The sequence below is a fragment of the Carlito syrichta genome, unplaced genomic scaffold (assembly GCF_000164805.1).
Source record: "Carlito syrichta isolate Samal-C Ts95f unplaced genomic scaffold, Tarsius_syrichta-2.0.1 Scaffold309850, whole genome shotgun sequence".
NCBI lineage: Eukaryota > Metazoa > Chordata > Mammalia > Primates > Tarsiidae > Carlito > Carlito syrichta.
In genome coordinates this window covers 42,432-63,339 of record NW_007253946.1, presented here as the reverse complement: position 1 = coordinate 63,339, position 20,908 = coordinate 42,432, and the positions used below count along the sequence as shown (strand labels likewise).

The window sequence follows — 20,908 nt, the reverse complement described above, 5'->3', positions numbered from 1 at the left end:
AAAAGTTAGCTGGGCATGGTGGCACACACCTGTAGTTCCATCTACTTGGAAGGCTGAGGTGGAAGGATCACCTCAGCCCAGCAGGTCGAGGCAGCAGTGGCCGTGAGTGTGCCACTGCACTCCAGTCTGGGCGACAGAGTGAGACTCCAACTCAAAAACATAAAAATAAATAAAAACACTCTTTTCGACCATACTGGTTCATTACATACATATTAAAGATCATCTTCTGAATGCATGAAATAGTCAATAAAAATTAACTATTCAAGTACAAGTAGAGGAGAAAAATGTTTTTAAAACTTCAACATACCCTGCACAACACAAAGTTTGCGAGAAAATAAAACATGCAGACTTAAGTCTATCAGGTGAATAAATTTTTAAAATAAAAACCAACATTACCCTTAATTTCCTGAGAGTTGGGCCTCATTAAAGTGAACTACTCTCTCAAAAGGAACAGGCTGTGCTCCAGTCTGAAGCATGTTTGAGACTCATGCCCCAAAGTGATGGCACAAAGAGGGGTTTCTGGGGGTGGTGAGATCCCGAGGGCTCTTCCCTCATAGGAAAGACCTGAGAGGGCTTGTTGCCCTTTCCATCATCTACGAGGAGAGCCTTGTCTTGGACTTCCCAAGAACACCAAGAAATAAATTTCTGTTATACAAGCCACCCAGTCTAAGGTATTTTGTTATAACAGCTTGAATGGACTAAGATAGAATACTATCCTAGTATCTTATTTTTATAAAGAAAAACATCTAATAAAGATACAAAGTTCAAAATACATGTTTTGAGGCCAGGCATGGTTGGCCATGCCTGTAATCACAGAACTTGGGGAGGCCAAGGCGGGAGGATCATTTGAGGCCAAGAGTTCAAGACCAGCCTAGGCAACACAGCAAGGCCTCATCTCTACATAAACATTTTCAAAAATTAGCCAGGCGTGGTAGTTGCACACTTCTAGTCCCAGTTACTCAGGAGGCTAATGCAGGAGGATTGCTTGAGCCCAGGAATTGGAGACTGCAATGAGCCGTGATTGTGCCACTGTACTTGAGCCTAGGCAACAGAGAGACCCTGACTAAAAAAAAAAAAATCAGAAAACAAACCAAAATACGTGGTTTGCTTTAAAATAAAGGAACAAGTGTTGCTGTTCTGTCAACTCTGTATTACCTGGATGCAGTCCTCAAAGTTAAGATCCTAAATTAGCCAGGCTTGGTGGCTCAGCATGTAATCCCGTACCCTTTGGGAGGCTGAGCTGAGCGGACTACCTGAGCCCGCGGGTTCGAGACTTGCCTGGGCAGCGAGACCTCATCTCTACAACAAATCAAAAAATCAGCCGGGTGTGGTAGCACAAGCCTATAGTTCCGGCTACTCAGAAGGCTGAGGCGGAAGGATCGCTGGAGCCCAGCAGGTCGAGGCTGTGGTGGCCGGGAGCAGCCACTGCACTCCAGTCTGGGTGACAGAGTGAGACTCCAACGCAAAAAAAAAAAAAGATCCTAAATTAAATTAATCAGCCCTGTGTATCCATGGATTCAGCCAACTAAGTATTAAAAATATTTAAAAAAAAAAAAAAGATGGTTGTGTCTGCATGAACACATGGAGTTTTTCTTATCTTTATTCGCTAAACAGTACAGTATAACAACTATTTACACAGCATTTGCATTGCATTATGTATGAGAAGTAATGTAGAGGTGACAAAGTATAAGGGAGCATGTGTATTGTAGGTTACATGCAAACATTATGCCATTTTATATCAGGGACTTGGGCATCTATGGATTTTTGTATCCCCAGGAAGTCTAGGAACCCATCCCCCATTCCCCAGGAAGTCTAGGACATCGAGGGACAAGTATATACCTTAAAAATATACAATATACATACACAGAGGGTCTTATCAAATCACGGGCAATGCAACTCAATTAAATGAAAAAGGCAGTTAAAATATTTTCAATTATCAGTTCAGTTCACTCAACAACATCGAAAAGGTATGAAGTTCAAGTGACGTGCCACAGATACTGTCTTCCCTCTTCTAGTTAGTCATTATTACTTAATTTCTAGTTTAAGAAAAGTCAATTATAAGGATGTATCAATAGTATGATCCCAACTTCTAAAATAACAAATTTAGTCTTCAATGTGGCTTATAACCTAAGTGCAGTAAGGATATACACATGAACAAAAATGACATTCACTTGGTTGAATTCAAAACCCCCTTAATTTAAGTACTAGTAGGTGTTATAGTAACTATTGTAACATATTTAAGATACTATATTTTCAGTTTAAATAAATTAACATAGAGCACAGTACCTGGAACAAAGCAGAACTGTTGGATGAATTAATTCATGAAGCATGTGACCCTTTGGGTAATACCCTGGAATTTCCACATACAAGAAACCCTAATCGTACCATCTAACTAACACTTGCATCCCCTCTGAGCTCCTCCTTCCTAGTGGTCAACCAGGTTATGTTTAAACACTCCCAGTCGTCAATCTTCAGAGGTTTCCACATTCCAACTTCGAAGAACTCTGCCAGAAAGCTGTCCTTACACGTCCTGACCCTGCATCAGATCAAGGCCCATCATAAGAGTAGTCTAATTCCCTATACCCACAGCCCATCTCTAGCATGCAGAAAACACACCTTCTAAGACCTCCAGGCCAAGCACACCTCGGCCCCTCATCCATGTATCACAGAATGGAGCTTCCCTTAGGCTCACATTTTATTCAGACCCTCTAATAAGAAAAAACTACAAATCAGGCACTGAGCTCATCCACACTATGAGGTACTTTCCTTCAAAATCTATATTATAGTAAGAACTAAAATGTCAATTAGATTATCAGTGCTAAAGTAGAATGCTGGTATGTCCAGGTAATTCTGTGACTCTGAAATCGCACTCTCCAATTTGACCCTCCACAAACTATATAAAAGTTCACAGATAAGATGTAGATAAAGCACATTACACGGTTTATTTTTGATGTGTATTTTATTGGGGGCATGAGTTATGCAAAATAATTAACAAACCTGAAATTTAGCCACACAACTGGAATTGCAAAAGTTATACAGTTTTCCGTCAGGCATTGTGGCTTGGTACTGAGGTAAGGAGTTTCGCTTGCAAAAATGGCAAATAATTCCCAAACCTAGGAGAGAAAAGGTACATATCTGATTTCTCTATAAAGTAATAAAAGTTTTTAAAATCTTAACTGACTGCTGAGATTAATTTTTTAATGGAAATTCATCAACTAGTCTCTTATTATTTGCAGCGCCTTAAAAAATACTGTCATAAAAGACTGTGTTAAAAAAAAAGACTGGTATTATGTCTCTAAAAGATACAGATACAAAGAAAAATCTCAGTTTGGGGTGATTATTTTGGATGGAACGACAATTTTAGCTAAGAACATAGATATGGAGAAAACTTTAAAAACTTAAAAGTAGTACAGATAATCAAAACAATTAGAACAATTTGCTATAAGAAAGTTCACTGCAATGAAAATAAATGAAAGCAGTTAAAAACATCACACAAGAAGTAGCAGCTATTTGTGTAAAGAGCAGTTCTGCTGTCCAGCTCCCCACCTTCGCCACGCCTGAACTCACTTTGGGACTTTGCATACTTTGTCTTGTGGCTGTTCATGCACGCTGTTGAACAGTATGGCTCCATGTATCCATTAGGACCTATACACTGAGTCATATCGAAAAACCTGCACTGCGCTCGGCAGCCAGTGCAGGCTGTCAGTTTTCCATATTTCTAAAATTGGAAACATAAAAAGATAATTTTAAAAACCACAATTTACTAGAAAATAACTACCCAGCTGTTCGTTACACTTTCTGTCTCTGCAAGACAATTCTGTTAATTTCAAAACAGGTTTAGAGTCAGAAGTCTTACCTGGACACAAACTGCTAACTACCTCAACAACTGCTCAAATTAGGTCCAAACAGAGCAATGATCAAGCACTAAGTCTCCTTTGCAAATAATGTTTTCCCTATTAATTTAGTTTAACAGATTTGCTACACAGAGGTAAATAAAAACAGAAAATGTAAGAAAGGCACAGAGTTTTTGTTTACAGTGAGGACACACTTCTTTATCATTTGACAGAAGAAATTAAATGAAGTTATAAAATGTAAACCCTAATAGTCAAAAGTAGCTCAAAGAAGGAATTTGGCTTTAAATATTTTTTCCATCAAGCTGCTACTGCTCCAAGCATTTTTGGAACTTCTCTTTGAAAATGATTACCACCTATCTACTGCACTTAAAACCTCATTCAACCACAATTAAAGAAAAAAAATTTTTAAACTCTAAAAACCACATTCAAAATGATTTCTGGTTATTAATTAAGTTAATAATTTGTCAATACAAAATAATAAAATTAATCCTCCTACTACAAATGAATAGTCATGTGGTGCATAATGGTGTTTAACAATGGACCACGTATATGACAGTATACCCCTAAGATTATAATAGCTTATTTTTACTGTACTCTTATTGTCGTGTTACAATTTCCTACAGTATGCACAGGTGTGTAGCCTAGGAGCAGTAGCTGTACCATATACACTAGGCATACAGTAGGCTGTACTGCCTAGGGCTGTGTAAGTACTCTCTATGATGTCCCCACAATGACAAAATTGGCTAGCGATGTATTTCTCAGAACACATCCCTGTTCTTAAGTTATGCATGACGCATTTGCCAACACTGAGTTAATTCAACCAAATGAGATAGGGAATATGAAGGCGAGACCAAGGGGGGGATGCTTCGGAAATGACTTGGACAAAAGCAGTAGCACAGAAAGACAATCTTACAAAAGCATGCTTCAGACGAACCAGTGTTTGTATTAAAAAATTGACCTGATTGTCTTGATTTGAAATCAACCACTTAAAAAGCAATCATTTAAGAGCAACATTTTCTGATCCTCTTCCTGGGTAAGTAGAAGTCTTGTCATAATTGCATCAAATATCACAAATCATGTCACAAAATAATTGTATCCATCCTTTCACCTAACATTGATTTAATTAACTCCATCTTCATATCCAAGAGTATCAAATACTATATGAGGGCCGGGCTCGATGGCTCAGCCTGTAATCCCAGCGCTTTGGGAGGCTGAGATGAACGGATTGCCTGAGCCTGCGGGTTCAAGACCCGCCTGGGCAGCTTGGCGAGACCTCATCTCTACAATAAATAAAAAAATTAGCCAGGCGTGGTAGTGTGCGCCTGTAGCTCCAGCTACTCGGAAGGCTGAGGCGGAAGAATTGCCGGAGCCCAGCAAGTGAGGCTGGCCAGAGTGGCCACTCCAGTCTGAGCGACAGAGTGAGACTCCAACTCAAAAAAAAATCAAAAAGCAAAAACTATATGAGAAGGCCTCAAAATCTTCCATGGATGAATAAGTAATAGATGTCAGGGAAGATGAAAATTAGACCAAAAACAGCAAATTAAATGAATAAAACCACATGGAAAAATTGCACAAACACCACAGGATTTTAGAAAATGATGTACTGTAATAAATAGAAGTTTTGTAAAAAAAAAAAAAAAAAATCAAAAAACCAAATACAGTCAACATCAAAAAAAGAAAAAACTTTCGCAGCTTGCAACAGATAGGACAGGTATGAGAAAATAGAACTGTTTAGGTGCCAGGAATTCATTCTCGTATAAAAATAACCCATGCCACCTATTGCTCATCCACTCACATATCACTTAAAGCAAGCCATAAATATTACTTTTTTTTTTTTTTTTGAGTTGGAGTTTCACTCTGTCATCCAGACTGGAATGCAGTGGCACGCTCCTAGCCACTGCAGCCTCGACGTGCTGGGCTCTGGCGATCCTTCCGCCTTAGCCTTCCAATTAGCCAGAACTACAGGCGTGCACTACCACACCCAGCTAAGTTTTGATTTATTGTAGAGACGAGGTCTCGCCAAGGAGCCCAGGTGGGTCTCGAAACCACGGGCTCAGGCAATCCACTCGCCTCAGCCTCCCAAAACTGCTGGGATTACAGGCTGAGCCACCGAGCCCGCACAAATGTTACTTTTCAAAGTGGAAATCAACACATTCTTCAGTCTCTGATAGGCCCCCAACAGAAATACTTACCAACAGCAAAAGAATGATTACAAGGAACAAATAAAAATAGCTGCCACCGATTACATCTAATTATGACTACAGATGATATAAGGACAATAGGAGAGAATGCTCCATTTTGTTGTGTTTCCTGAGGTCTATCTGATAACTTAAATTTTTATATTAGAAAAAGGACAAAAGAAAACAAATCAATAAAACAGAAGATAAAGAAATGTTCAAAACCTGAAAGCAGGCCGGGCACAGTGGTCCACGCCTGTAATTCCAGCACTTTAGGAGGTGGAGGCCAAAGAACTGTCTGAGCCCAGGGGCTCAAGACAAGCCTAGGCTACTTGGCAAGACCTCGTCTCTACAATAAACCAAAAAAATTAGCCAGGCATGGTGATATGTGCCTATAGTTCCAGTTACGTGGGAGGCTGAGGCAGAAGGACCGCTTGAGTCCAGCAGGTCGAGGCTTCAGTGGCCATGAGCATGCAACAGCACTCCAGCCTGGGCAATAGTAAGACTTCAACTCAGCAAATAAAATAACAAAACCTGAAAACACAGTGCAAATTAGTAATACTAAAAAATATTTAGGACACCTGCCACTGTGTTGCAGGGTTACAGACAGAATAAAAAGCCAGTCCCACAGATACACAAACAAGGCCTGCATGAATGCACACCTACAAAAACTCTGCCCAGCATGAATGAAGCCCAACCAGTTAATCAAATCTTGGATTTGATCTTTATTAGAAGCATAAAGTCAAGTTGACTATGTGAGCCTATTACTTGGATCTGCGGTCCCGACACTGATTTTATTGGCAGAATGATTAAATAATTAGTAACACTTTTAAACACCAAGTAAACAAGAAGCGAGGCAATGTATCAACACTGACAAATGCTTTTATCTGAGAATGAGAAAATACTACTGGAAAGACAGAATCACTAACATTATTTCAACACTGCCAAATTCATAGCTACCACCACTTCAAAAATCAAAGGACCCACTTAGCAGGGCACAGTGGCTCACATCTATAATCCCAGCACTTTTGGAGGCTGAGGTGAGAGGATTATCTAAGCCCAGGGTTTGAGACCAGCCGGGGCAAACTGGCGAGACCTTGTCTCTACAATAAATCAAAAAAATAATTAGCCAGGCGTGGTGGTGTATGCCTATAGTTCTAGCTACTGGGAAGGCTGAGGTGGAAGGATCGCCTGACCCCAGCAGGTAGAGACTGCGATAGCCGTGAGTGTGCCACTGCACTCCAGTCTGGGCGACAGAGTGAGACTCTGACTCAAAAAAAAAAAAAAAAAAAAACCTTTTCAGCCATGAGGATAAATATGCTACATATAACTTTGGCTGAAACAAGATACTGATAAGGTACAAGGTAGATGTGAGGGAAAGTTTATGACAAATTGTCTCATTTTTAGTCTTATTATTTAAAAGATGTACCATATATTTTAATTTTAACCAATTTCACATGACTATCAAATTTGGCCATCACGTGACTTTGAAACATCCCTCATTTTCCTTCCACATATAGGAAATTCATTTCAACTGGTACATTTTGACCAAACAAGTGGGTCACAGGGGAAGACGATCAAGAAGGAAAGGCTTGATTGTATCTGTTGCTGCAAATCTAATCTAGGAAATAAAGCCCCAAGGCACAGTCTGCATATTACCTACTTCCTAGCGTCATTCAACCACAACTTGAACTTGATCCAAAACATTGCATAGGGAAAAAATTATCTTTATATTTACTAATATCTAACTGAAATGTTACAGTCGCTTTCATTCTGACTGGAAGAAACAAGCAACCACATTAGTTCAATAGAACCTACGACTGTCAAAACTAAACCTACATCTGTAATCCCAACACTTTGGGAGGCAGAGGAGACAGGATTCGAGCCCAGGGGTTCAAGACCAGCCTGGGCAACTTAACGAGACCTCGTCTCTGCAATAAATAAAAAATTAACCAGGTGTGGTGGCACACGCCTGTAGTTCCAGTTACTTGGAAGGTTGAGGCGGAAGGATCGCCAAAGTTCAGCGGGTCAAGACTACACTCCAGGATGGGTGACGACGTGAGACGCAACTCAAAAAAAAAATTAAATTTCCCAACTTTTTATATATTTAATATAACATTCACATTCAACTTCATTTCAAAATTATAGCTATAAACCACTATATTTTACTATAAAATAATTAAGGTAAAACATATATTACATTTCAAATGTATTTGGGTAACTATATTTTTATATAATTGTTTCTCTTTGTAATCATAGGTATTTTGGGCATTTGACAACATTCTGAGAATGTGTGTATCCACATTGCCAAAGGCATCAAAAGCACAGAAATAGTGAAGAACCCTAATTAAAAGTGGAACAAATCTTAAATAATGATACAATCTTGTCCAATTTATTACACCACAGAATAAGAGTCAAATTCAAGTAAAAGTTACATTTTATTTATTCAATAAAACTGAAATCATTTCTTTATATTGCAAGATCTGTTTGTGCAGAGAAAAAAGGTCTAAACGATTGTCCATCATCATGTTTTACTTTCCCCCACTATTGTATCATTTACTATTTCTCTCCTAATATACATATTCCACTTTTGAGATTTACAATTTTTTTCTAATTGATAACAGATGCTAACAATAGTGGGTGAAAAGTTTGCCGAACAGGATATTTACATGGCATCAAATATGTCCCTCTCAAAAAATTTATCCAGATAGAGAATAAATAGCAACTTTACACTGGATAAGCCTAAGAAACATCCCTTCACCAAGCTCACAAGCAGGCATCACGTGCCTCCTGACGTGCACAAGGGACAGCATCACTTAGAAAGTTCTCATGTCAAAATGCATTCCCTCAATCTAATCTTCGGAAGACAGGAAACACACACAAGTTGAGGGCCCTCTACAAACAGTCTCTAGCATTCTAGAAGTCAAAAAGACTGGGGACTACTCAGACTAAAGCAGGGGACGTCCACCTCCAACCAACAGAAGTTCGACTTAACACCACCTGTAACAACCAGGAAACTAGACCAAAGACAATTTTAAACTCCTGCACACAAGCTAGCAAAGGACGGCATCCCTTAGAGGAGCCCTGTGGCTACCAAAGCTACTGCCTGGGGCAGAGGGGAGGGAGGGATAGAAGAAGGGAGAGAGGCAACCCGCTGGCATCACTGAGCAGAGGGAGCAGATGGAGTGGCACTGAGGTTAGGAGCTGCATGGGAGGAGCCCTCCCGTGAGGCCTCCCAAAGTCGAGCTGCCTGAGGATGGCCTGAGCAGAAACCACCTGAGGCAGGAGAAAGAACCAGGCAATTCCCAAAGCACACACATGACCGGGAGTGCCCCGGTTGCTGCCTGCTCAAGGTGGGAAGACAGTGCAACATGGGCAGACAGAGGCAGAGCACTCAGAAGGCACCACCATCGCTGTGGGAATAAACAAGCCCTACACCAAAGGCGGCTCTACCAGAGGGCATTAAAAAGCATAAAAGCGGCTGGGCACGGTGGCTCACGCCTGTAATCCCAGCACTTTGGGAGGTGGAGGCAAGAGTATCGCCTATTCCAGGCGTTTGAGACCAGCCTGGGCAACTTGGCGAGACCTCGTCTCTACAGTAAATAAATAAATAAATGAAATTAGTCGGCCATGGTGGCACATGCCTGTAGTCCCAGCTACTTGGAAGGCTGAGGAGGAAGGATCACCTGAGCCCAACAGGTCAAGGCTGTGGTAGTCATGAGTGAGACTCCAACTCAAAAAAAAAAAAAAAAAAAAAGCGTAAAACCAAGTCTATAAGGATCCAAGTAATTCCACATAATTTGACAGCTGCCAGAACAAAGTCCAACATCATTTAAAATACAACAAAATCCAGCAACCAATAATGCAAAATTTTAAGATTTGAAATCAAATTACAAAATCATCAGGCATTCTGCAAGAAAGCAGGAAAATATGACACATTACCAAGAAGAAAAATAAAAATCAAGCTATAGAAACAGGCTTAGAGCTGTGTTTGGTGGCTCAGCCTGTAATCCCACACTTTAGGAGACCAAGGTGAGTGAATTGCCTGAGCCCGCGGGTTCAAGACCTGCCTGGGCAATTTGGCGAGACCTCATCTCTACAATAAATCAAAAAAAAAATCAGCCGGGCGTGGTAGCGCATGCCTGTAATTCCGGCTACTCGGAAGGCTGAGGCGGAAGGATCGCCGGAGCCCAGCAGGTCGAGGCTGCGGTGGCCAGGAATGGCCACTGCACTCCAGTCTAGGTGACAGAGTGAGACTCCAACTCAAAAAAAAAAAGAAACAGGATCAGAAATGACAGATATGAAAACAGTAGACAAATAAGTTAAAAGAAATACTATAAATACACTGATATATTCAAAAAGTAGTAGAGGAAAACATGAACATAATTAGGCAAGGAATGTGGGATATACAAAAGACCCAAAGGGGACTTTTAGAGCCGAAAAACAGAACATCTGCGATTTAAAAACATGCACTGCGTGGTATTAACAGTTGTTTAGAAAAGACGAGCGAGGCTGACTGCGCCTGAGTCCCAACACTTTGGGAGGACGAACATGAAGGCCTGCTTGAGCCGAGAAGTTCAAGCCCAGCCTGGGTAACACAGTGACTCCTCGTCTCTCAAAAAAGAAATCACAAAATTAGCTGGGCTTGGTGGTGCATGCCTATGTTCTCGGCTGCTCAGGAGCTTGAGCTGGAGGTCAAGTCTGCCGTGAGCTGTGACCCTGCCACTGCTGTCCAGCACGAGGGACAGAGGAGCAGGGGGGCGGGTGCGGGTGAGGGGAGAGGGTGGTCAGCAAGCCCAGTACAGCAACAGAAACTCTCCAAGATGGAGCACAGAAGGGAAAAGGGTTGGGGGCAAACAGAGCCTCACTGACTGTGTGGCAAGAGTGGGAAGACTAACACGCCTGAAACTGGGGTCTCAGAAGAAATGGTGGAAAGGGGCAGAAAATATATTTAAAAATAATGGCCTAGGATCCTGAATTTAATCCTACACAAGAAATAACTGGTTTCCATTTGCTATGTTAATAAACAAACTTTGATAAGAGTTACAGATTAATCTGATAACAACAGTTTATCAATGCAAATGTTCTTATCTTGGTCCTTTCTTTTTCTATGAGTCCTGTCTCACTCTGTCACCTAGGCTAGAGTGCACTAGCACAATCACCGCTCACCACAGCCTCCACCTCCTGGACTCAGGCAATTCTTCTGCCTCAGTCTCCCAAGTAGCTGGGACTACAGGTATGCACCACTATACCCAGATAATTTTTTTATTTTTTGTAGAGACAAGGTCTCACTATGTTGCCCAGGTTGGTCTTGAACTCCTGGACTCAAGCAAACCTCTTGCCTCAGTCTCCCTAAGTGCTGGGATTACAGGCACTTGATACTTGTATTACAGTTAAAATTATTCCTAATTTTGTACATTTGTTCATGTATGTACTAATTTGTTCATCTGAATTAACAGAAATACAGACTTAGAAAAATTTTTGAAAGTTTTTTTTTTAAACCTTTCAGGTAGATACAAAAAATGGTTATTTATATCCCATGATTAAATGTTTACTGTGTACAAGACATTGTGCACTATAAAACTGTATCTGAATAATTTTCTAAGAACATAAATATCTAAAGGCAAGTGAGCATATCACAAGAAAATACAAGTAAAATACAGTGAAATTAGAAAATCTATCTATGGTTGGATATCAAGAACACATTTATCATCTAATATATCAAGTTCTGAAATGTTAATGCACTTCAAATTACACATGGCTTTTCAGGTACATATTAAAGACAGTAGTGGTGCTTGAAAACTTAAGACCTAAGGCCTTAAACCCCAACTAAATTCCTGCTTACCTCAGGCTGCATTAAGAAAGAGTCCTGCATGTGATCTCGAACCTCCTTCAGGAAGCTTGGATGGCTACCTACCTAAAAAAAGATTTCAAAAGACTTTATACATATATACAAAGAAAGGAAGCTAGATTGAAAAGTAAATGAGCAATATATCAAAGTTATGTCAAATTATGTCTCAATTATGTTTTGTGACTTACATACTCATTTTCTGACTTTTAAAAATGTCTGTCTTGCTCCCACTTTGTTGCCCAACGTACAGAAGAATTACCAAATAATTTTAATTATTCTAGAAAAAATGATGTAATGATAAAGCAATGATATAATAATGGTTAAGAAATTAAAGGCAGCCACTTAGATTTGACTTGCCTGTGAGAAAAATCACTTCTTTCTCTAAGATAACTTGGCGTGTTCAAAGATCTCTCTAAAACCTATTAAATTATAGCACTGATAATGAAATCTCATAGCTCTCTAAAGTGATTTGGAGATCACACCATGACAATGCAAAGTAGGTTGTTTGCAAAGCTCTTCTCTAAGCACATACAAAAGCAACCAGCACTTAACACGAATTTACACCCAACCTCGTAGAAAGTTGTAAAAACAGCTTCCGGGCCTCATGACAATCAACACACTGTGCTGGAGGAGGAAAACGACCTAGGTGAGGCACAATCATCTGCCAGCGCCGCTGCCATACTGTTACCTAAAAGTATCCTGCACCCCAGGACTAACTGTGACGAAAGCGCCAAAGGCAGTCAGCCACTGCCAGAGACAAAGGTCAAAGAGAAAGAGAAGCAAAGCAGGGTCCCACACAACCTCAGTTCCCTAGAACACCTCATGCATGGTCTCCAAAGACACTGACTGGGTCCCTCTACAGCGGTATGCACAAACTCCCACCTATTTCTTAACTAATGAATTAGAAACATAGAGCATATGACTTATACAACACACACAAATAATCTTAAAGAATAACAGATGAAACACGTTTAAATTCATTTTTATGTCATTTAATGACAGCACAGAGGACATTCTTAGAGCCAAGAGAGTAGAATCTCTGGGCATCGGTGGAGGTCGGGTGTCCCAGTCCTCTCAGGCAGGGTAGGGCAATCTGAGCAAGGAACAGATCAGCCAAGTGTGAGATGTACATACAACGAATGAATTCAGTCACAAGAAGGAACCATGTTCTGACCATGGCTACCCCACAAAGGAAACCAAAAACATCATGCTAGGTAAAATAAGCCAGACACCACAGGACACATTTAATTTCACTTATAAGAAATATTAGAGTATGCAGATTCATAGAAGCAGAAAGTAGATTAGAAGTTGCCAAGGACTAGGGGGCAGGAGGACATGAGGAAGAGTGTCTTGATTGGTGTCACCATTTTTGTTTGGTGTGATGAGGAAGTTTAGGAAATAAAGGCAATGTCTGCAGAGTATTGTGAATATAATTAATACAATTCAATTATACAATTTAATATGTTTTAAATTGCAAATTTTATGCTAGGTATATATTTTACCATAAATTTTTTAAAAATTAAATACTGTTTTCCTCCCTTTTTATGCACTGGGTTTGTTACAACAGCATTAAGTTTTTTTGGTTTGAATTTGATGGAATTCTCTGGTGGAAACATCTGAGCCTGGTCCATTGTGTGGAGTAGTACTTTAAAAGTATCTCTGTTTCTTTTATGAAAATTGGTGTGCTAGCCGGGCTCGGTGGCTCAGCCTGTAATCCCGCGCCTTGGGAGGCTGAGGTGAGTGATTGCCTGAACCCGCGGGTTCGAGACCTGCCTGGGCAACTTGGTGAGACCTCATCTCTACCATAAATCAAAAAATTAGCCAGGCGTGATAGTGCACACCTGTAGTTCCAGCTACTTGGAAGGCTGAGGCGGAAGGATCGCTGGAGCCCAGCGGGTCGAGGCTGCGGTGGCCGGGAGCAGCCACTGCACTCCAGTCTGGGCGACAGAGTGAGACTCCAACTCAAAAAAAAGAAAATTGGTGTGCTTAATTTTATCTGCTCTGAAGTCAACTTAGGGAAATTATATTTTCATTAAAAAAATATTCAATCTAGGTCCAACACTTTTTATATAGGATTGTACAAATTAGTCCCTATAACTGATTTTTGTCAAGTTCCTCTGATTTGATGCATATAACCACCTTATTATTTCATGTATTTGTGTTTTTAAACCTATTTTCCTGACTAAACTACTATTGGTTTCTTTCTAGTTTTCCAAAGAATTGATTTCTCAAAGAGGCAGTATTCTAAACAACTTTAGTACTAGTTTCAGTTCATAATTAACTTCTACTTTTCTTAATTTTCTTTCTTCCCTTTTGTTTCAGTTTGTTTCCTTTTTTCAGCTTTTATAGTTTAACATTTAATTCATTTATTTACATTTTTTAAGCATATATTTTTATTTTTACTTGTTTAAGAGAAGATAAGTATTTTCCCTTTTTTCTTTTTTTTTTTTTTTGAGTTGGAGTCTCACTCTGTCACCCAAACTGGAAGTGCAGTGGCCGCTCCCAGCCACTGCAGCCTCGACCTGCTGGGTTCCGGTGATCCTTCCGCCTCAGCCTTCCAAGTAGCTGGAACTATAGGCGCGCGCAATCACACCTGGCTAAATTTTGATTTATTGTAGAAATGAGGTCTCGTCAAGTTGCCCAGGTGGGTCTCGAACAATCCACTCACTCAGGCTCAGGCAATCCACTCACCTCAGCCTCCCAAAGTGCTGGGATTACAGGCTGAGCCACCGAGCCCAGCCTCCCCTTGATATTTTTATAAAGCAAATATAACATTGATATCTTAAAGAATACACCAAAAAAGAGCATTATAGACAAATCTCACTTATAAATATCAGTGGAAAAGTACTAAATAAAGCATTAGCAGTCAGAATGTATGCACATTTTTAAAACATAATGGCCCGGGATCGGTGGCTTAGCCTGTAATCTCAGCACTTTGGGAGGGAGAAGCAAATAGATGGCCTGAGCCTGTGGGTTTGAGACCAGCCCGGGCAACATGAAGAGACTACATCTCTACATAAATCAAAATTAGCCAGCATGGTAGCGTGTGCCAGTAGTTCCGGTTACTTGGAAGGCTGAAGCAGAGGGATTGCCCAAGTCCAGCATTTTTTGCCATGAGCATGCTGCACTCCAGCCTGGGTGACAGAGTGAGGCTTCAGCTCGAAAAATAAATAAATAAATAAAACATAATAATCTGGTGTAATATTTTCTCAGAATGCAAAGATGGTTAAATGGATCTGGAAATTCATTAGTACAGAAGTTCCCGTCTTATCCTCAGAGGATCTGTTCCAAGACCGCCAGTGGATGCCTCAAACTTCAGCTAGTACCAAACCCTACATATACTATGTTTTTTCCTATACATACACACGTATGATAAAGTTTAATTTATAAATTAAATTATATTAACCATTTGTACTCAGAGAGACATCTCATGGATCACCTATCAACAACTCAATGATGCTTTTCTACAAAATGTTAAAAACAAATCACTTCATGTTAAATAGTACTGCATTGAAACCAATTATTTTATTGTAGTGATATTTGGCTTAAAATGGAATTATGGACACTGAGGAACTTATTCATAACAAAGAAATCAAAATTTTATATCTTATATATTTCTAACATTTGATAATGTGTGAAACAATCACCGACATACATTGCAGGTGCACTGATACATGTTGTGCAATAGTAAGTTGCTGGATGTCTTCCACTCAGTGTTCTTCTATTCGAGCAGACAACACAGTCTCATTTTCTTCCTCCCACATTAATAATTTGTAATTTATTGTTTAGTCTGTGCACCACTGTGAAAGCTCTTTCACACATTTCTTTCTACATAACACCAGCTGATAGTTTTTTACATATATCTCAGTATATATTCCATTTCATTTGCTTTTTCATGTAATTTGAATGGAAAATTTCAAGGAAGCATACATTTTGGAAAAATTTGCACTGCCATAGTTTGTTCTACATAATCACCAGCAATCTCTTTATGTCCCCTGAAGGGGACATCCAAGTGGAAAGGATTAACAATAACTAATAATAAAATAGAACAACTGTAACAGCATACTATAATAAAACTTATTGTGAATCTGGTCTCTTTCTCCCTCTCTCTCAAAATATTTTAGTTGTACTGCACTCACCTATTTGGGGACTGCAGTTGACCACAAGAAATGAAACCACAAAAAACAAAACCTCAGATAAGAGGGACTACTATACTATGTAAGTCATACATTAACAAATCTAAAAAGGGAAAAATATATACACTCTTCTCCACAGATACTGAAAAGACTTTCCGAACTCAACACACATTTTTGATAAAACAATAAAACAGAAATCAATGGATACTTCTTTTTTATTTTATTTTTTGAGTTTGATTCTCACTCTGTCACCCAGGCTGGAGGGCAGTGATACACTCCTGGGCACCGCAGCTTCGACCTGCTGGAATCAGGTGATCTTTCCGCCTCAAGTCTTCCAAATAGCTGGAACTACAGGCACGCACCACCATGCCCAGCTAAATTTTGTGATTTATTGTAGAGATAAGGACTTGCCAAGTTGCCCAGACTGGTCTCAAACCCATGGGCTCAGGCAATTCTCTCATCTCAGCCTCCCAAAGTGCTGGGATTATATGAGTGAGATACTGCGCCCAGTCAGATACTTCTTTAATATGATAAAATATATAAACCTCAACCCTAAAGTGAGCATCTAAATGAATGAGAAAATACTAAAAGCATTCCCACTGGAACAAGTAAAGAATGTCTGCTATCTACACTATTTAAAATTGTGGCTGGGCGTAGTGGCTCACACCTAGTAGGTTGAGGCTATGGTGATGGTGAGCACGCCACTGTACTCTAGTCTGGGTAACATAATGAGAACCCGACTCTAAATACATAAATAAAATTGTATTCGAGTTTTCTGGTAAGAGGAAACAATAATGGGAATGACACCTGGATGGGTTACACTTTCTCTATTTGCAATGACATGACAGTGAAGCTATTGGACTTAAGACAATAACAATACCTTTGGTGATCTGAGTGTCTTGGTGGCACACTGACTGCCCCCGGCCAGGACCAACAGACCTGAGCTAGGAGAGAAGCTGAGGAACAGGAGCCCCTATTAAAATTCTTTCTGTGTCTTGGTGGGGAAAAAAAAGGCACCTAAGAGAATCAACAAGTAAGCCGGGCTCAGTGGCTCAGCCTGTAATCCCGCGCCTTTGGGAGGCTGAGGTGAGTGGATTGCCTGAGCCTGTGGGTTCGAGACCCACCTGGGCAACTTGGCGAGACCTCATCTCTACAATAAATCAAAAATGAGCCGGGTGTGGTAACACACACCTGTAGTTCCAGCTACTTGGAAGGCTGAGGCGGAAGGCTCACCGGAGTCCAGCAGGTCGAGGCTGCGGTGGCTGGGAGCGACCACTGCACTCCAGTCTGGGTGACAGAGTGAGACTCCAACTCAAAAAAAAAAAAAAGAATCAACAAGTAATGACTCAATTAGGTAGAGGATATCTAAAAAATCAATAATACATATATGTACACACCTACAATATGAAAGAAAATATGGAAAATAGCAACAAAAGATAAAATTTTATGAATAAGCAAAAACACTGATTTAACAACTAGAATGAAATACCTTGTTCTTTCATAAGACAGTCTGATACAATAAAGATGCTAACTTTCCTGAAGTTAATATATACGTTTGTTTTCATTTGGATCCTAAATTAAGCAAATCATAAACAACATAAAACATAAGACAAGCAGGAAAATGTGAATAATGATTAAATATTTGATGATATCAAAACTGTTCATCTTCTTCAAACATGGTAATAACATTATCTATGTTTTTTTAAATTTGTATCTAACAACATTTTAAAATATACTAGGGGTACTGGGCACGGTGGCTCATGCCTATAATCCCAGCACTTTGGGAGGCAGAGGCGAGAAGACTGCCTGAGTCCAGATGTTCCAGACCAGCCTGGGCAACTTGGTGAGACCTCGTCTCCACAAAAAATCAAAAAATTAGCCAGGCCGGGTTCAGTGGTTCAGTCTGTAATCAGCACTTTGGGAGGCCAAGGCGAGTGAATTGCCTAAGCCCGTGGGTTCAAGACCCATCCGGGCAACTTGGCAAGGCCTTGTCTCCACAATAAATCAAAAATTAGCCAGACATGGTAGTACACACCTGTAGTTCTGGCCACTTGGAAGGCTGAGGCGGAAAGATCACCGGAGCCCAGCGGGTCAAGGCTGTGGTGGCCAGGAGCATGCCATAGCACTCCAGTCTGGGTGACAGAGTGAGATTCCAACTCAAAAAAAAAAAAAAATATTAGCTGGGTAGGGTGGCACATGCCTGTAGGTCCAGCTACTTGGAAGGCTGAGGCGGAAGGATTGCCTGAGTCCAGCAAATTGAGGGTGCGGTGGCCGTGAGTGTGCCACTGCACTATAGCCTAGGCAACAGAGTGAGACTTTGACTCATAAATTAAAAAAAATATGCCGGGGGAGCCGGGCTCGGTGGCTCAGCCTGTAATCCCGCGCCTTGGGAGGCTGAGGTGAGTGGATTGCCTGAGCCCACAAGTTCGAGACCCACCTGGGCAACTTGGCAAGACCTCATCTCTACAATAAATCAAAAAAAATTAGCCGGGCATGGTAACGCGCACCTGTAATTCCAGCTACTTGGAAGGCTGAGGCAGAAGGATGGCCAGAGCCTAGCAGGTCAAGGCTGAGGTGGCCGAGAGAGGCCACTGCACTCCAGTCTGGGAGACTGAGTGAGACTTCAACTCAAAAAAAAAAAAAAAAAAAAAATGCCGGGGGTACCAAAAAAAAATGTATACACATTCTAAGCACTGTTAAGAAATGTTCACTGTCATCAGAAGTGCCTGGATGCTGACAGTAACCACTTTGAGCACCGCTTATAATTGCAGAAGTCAAACATGACTTGTATTCATCTTATTGAGTATCACAATTTAATACAGTTTTTCCTTTCTTAAAATGTGTATACGTTTTTCAGGCACACTTTTTACATACACTTAAATTTAATAGAATTTCAGTAAAAATACAAATGAGGGGTTAGATGAGCTAGACAATATCACCCTTAAGTTCATTTGGAAGATGCAAACAAAGATAGTAAAACTCTGAAAAAGAAATGGGATGAGAACAGTCTTGCTCTACCACATATTAAAACATACTATGAAATGTCTATTATTAAAACACTGTGGAAAGAAAGCATGAATACAGTGACAAAACAAAAGAAAGACCAGAAGGCCCCAAAATAGAGAAAGCTAACATATGGTTTAATACATGGTCGAAGTGAATCAAATCCCTAGTCAGTGGGTTAAGTAATTTTTACTAATGATTTTCAAACAAGGACAGTCATTTAGAAGCTGATAAAAAAATGCTTTTTCTGCACTGCATAGTGAGTAGTGAGTAGTAAATAGTGGCAAGCAACTGGAATTTGATCCATAACTCAACTATATGCCAGAATAAACTGCAAATAGATTAAGATTTGAAATTAAAATAAAGACATAATTATTGGAAAAAAAACATGGAGAGTATTCCTTTACAACCCAGGAGAGGGGAAGCACAGGAAGCAAAATCCAGAAGCAATGAAACTGTTACATTTGATATTACAATGTAAAACTTTACCTGGTCAAAAAAAAAAGCCACCACAAGCAACCAATCACTGTTACATAAAATAGCAAGGACGAAGTCTGGTGCAGTGACTCATACTTCAATCCCAGCACTTTGGGAGGCCAAGACAGGAGGACCATTTGAGTCCAGGAGTTCAAGACTAGACTGGGGCAACATAGTAAGACCTCGTTTCTACAAAAATTAAGTTCCAGCTACTTGGAAGGCTGAGGTGAAAGGATCACCTGAAATCAGCAGGTAGAGACTGCAGTGAGCCATGATCATGTCACTGCACCACAGCCTGAGCAACACATTGAGAGCCCAACTCAAGGGAAAAGGGAAAAAAAGGAAAAAGGGGCCAGGCTCAGTGGCTCAGCCTGTAATCCCAGCACTTTAGGAGGCCGAGGCGAGTGGATTACCTGAACCCGCGGGTTTGCAACCAGCATGGGCAACTTGGCGAGACCTTTGTCTCCACAATAAATCAAAAATTAGCTGGGCTGGTAGCGCATGCCTGCAGTTCCAGCTACTTGGAAGGCTAAGACAAAAGGATCGCTGGAGCCCAGAGGGTCAATGCTGGGGTGGTTGTGAGTGTGCTACTGCCCTCCAGCCTGGGCAATGGAGTGAGACTCCAATTCAAAAAAAAAAAAAAAAAAGGATGAAGCTCATCATATGAGTGCAATTTACATGACGTTTTTAGACAAGTCAAACTAAAATGTCAGAAGTGAAAATGACAACGTTTAAGGAGGTGGGAGGAGATAGTAATTAGAAGAGAACACAGGTATTGATGGAAAACTGAAAATGTTCAGCTTATTGAACTCAGTTCATAAAAAAATCGAGATGAAGTCGGGCTCGGTGGCTCAGCCTGTAATCCCGCGCCTTTGGGAGGCTGAGGTGAGTGGATTGCCTGAGCCCGCGGGTTTGAGATCCGCTTGGGCAGCGAGACGTCATCTCTACAAAAAATCAAAAAATCAGCTGGGCGTGGTAGCGCATGCCTGTAATTCCGGCTACTTGGAAGGCTTGAGGTGGAAGGATCGCCGGAGCCCAGCAGGTCGAGGCTGCGGTGGCCGGAAGCAGCCACTACACTCCAGTCTGGGTGACAGAGTGAGACTCCAACTCAAAAAAAAAAAATCGAGACGAGACAGGCACGATGGCTCACACTGTAATCCCAGGACATTGGGAGGCAGAGGCGAAGAGGACTGACTGAGCCTAGGAGTTCAAGACCAGCCTTGGCAGCCTATTTCTACATAAATCAAAAAATTATCTAGCCATGGTGGTACATGCCTGTGGTTCCAGCTACTTGGAAGGCTGAGGCAGAAGGATCGCCTGAGCCCAGAAGGTCAAGGGCCATGAGTATGCCACTGCACTCCAGCTTGGGCAACAGAGTGAGACTCCAACTCAAAAAAAAAAAAAATCGAG

The 20,908-nt window shown here is 40.8% G+C and overlaps 1 protein-coding gene across 2 annotated transcripts in view; it reads right to left on the bottom strand.

The window, feature by feature from the left end:
* ZMYM2 (zinc finger MYM-type containing 2) overlaps nt 1-20,908 on the bottom strand; it is a 94,318-nt gene that overhangs the window by 40,441 nt on the left and 32,969 nt on the right. For both annotated transcript variants that reach the window (XM_008067978.2, XM_008067979.2), the window contains 3 exons: nt 11,877-11,948; nt 3,568-3,718; nt 2,998-3,113 (listed from right to left, as the gene is read on the bottom strand). In XM_008067978.2, coding sequence (XP_008066169.1) covers nt 2,998-3,113; nt 3,568-3,718; nt 11,877-11,948 — 339 coding nt within the window. The remainder of the gene's footprint in view (nt 1-2,997; nt 3,114-3,567; nt 3,719-11,876; nt 11,949-20,908) is intronic.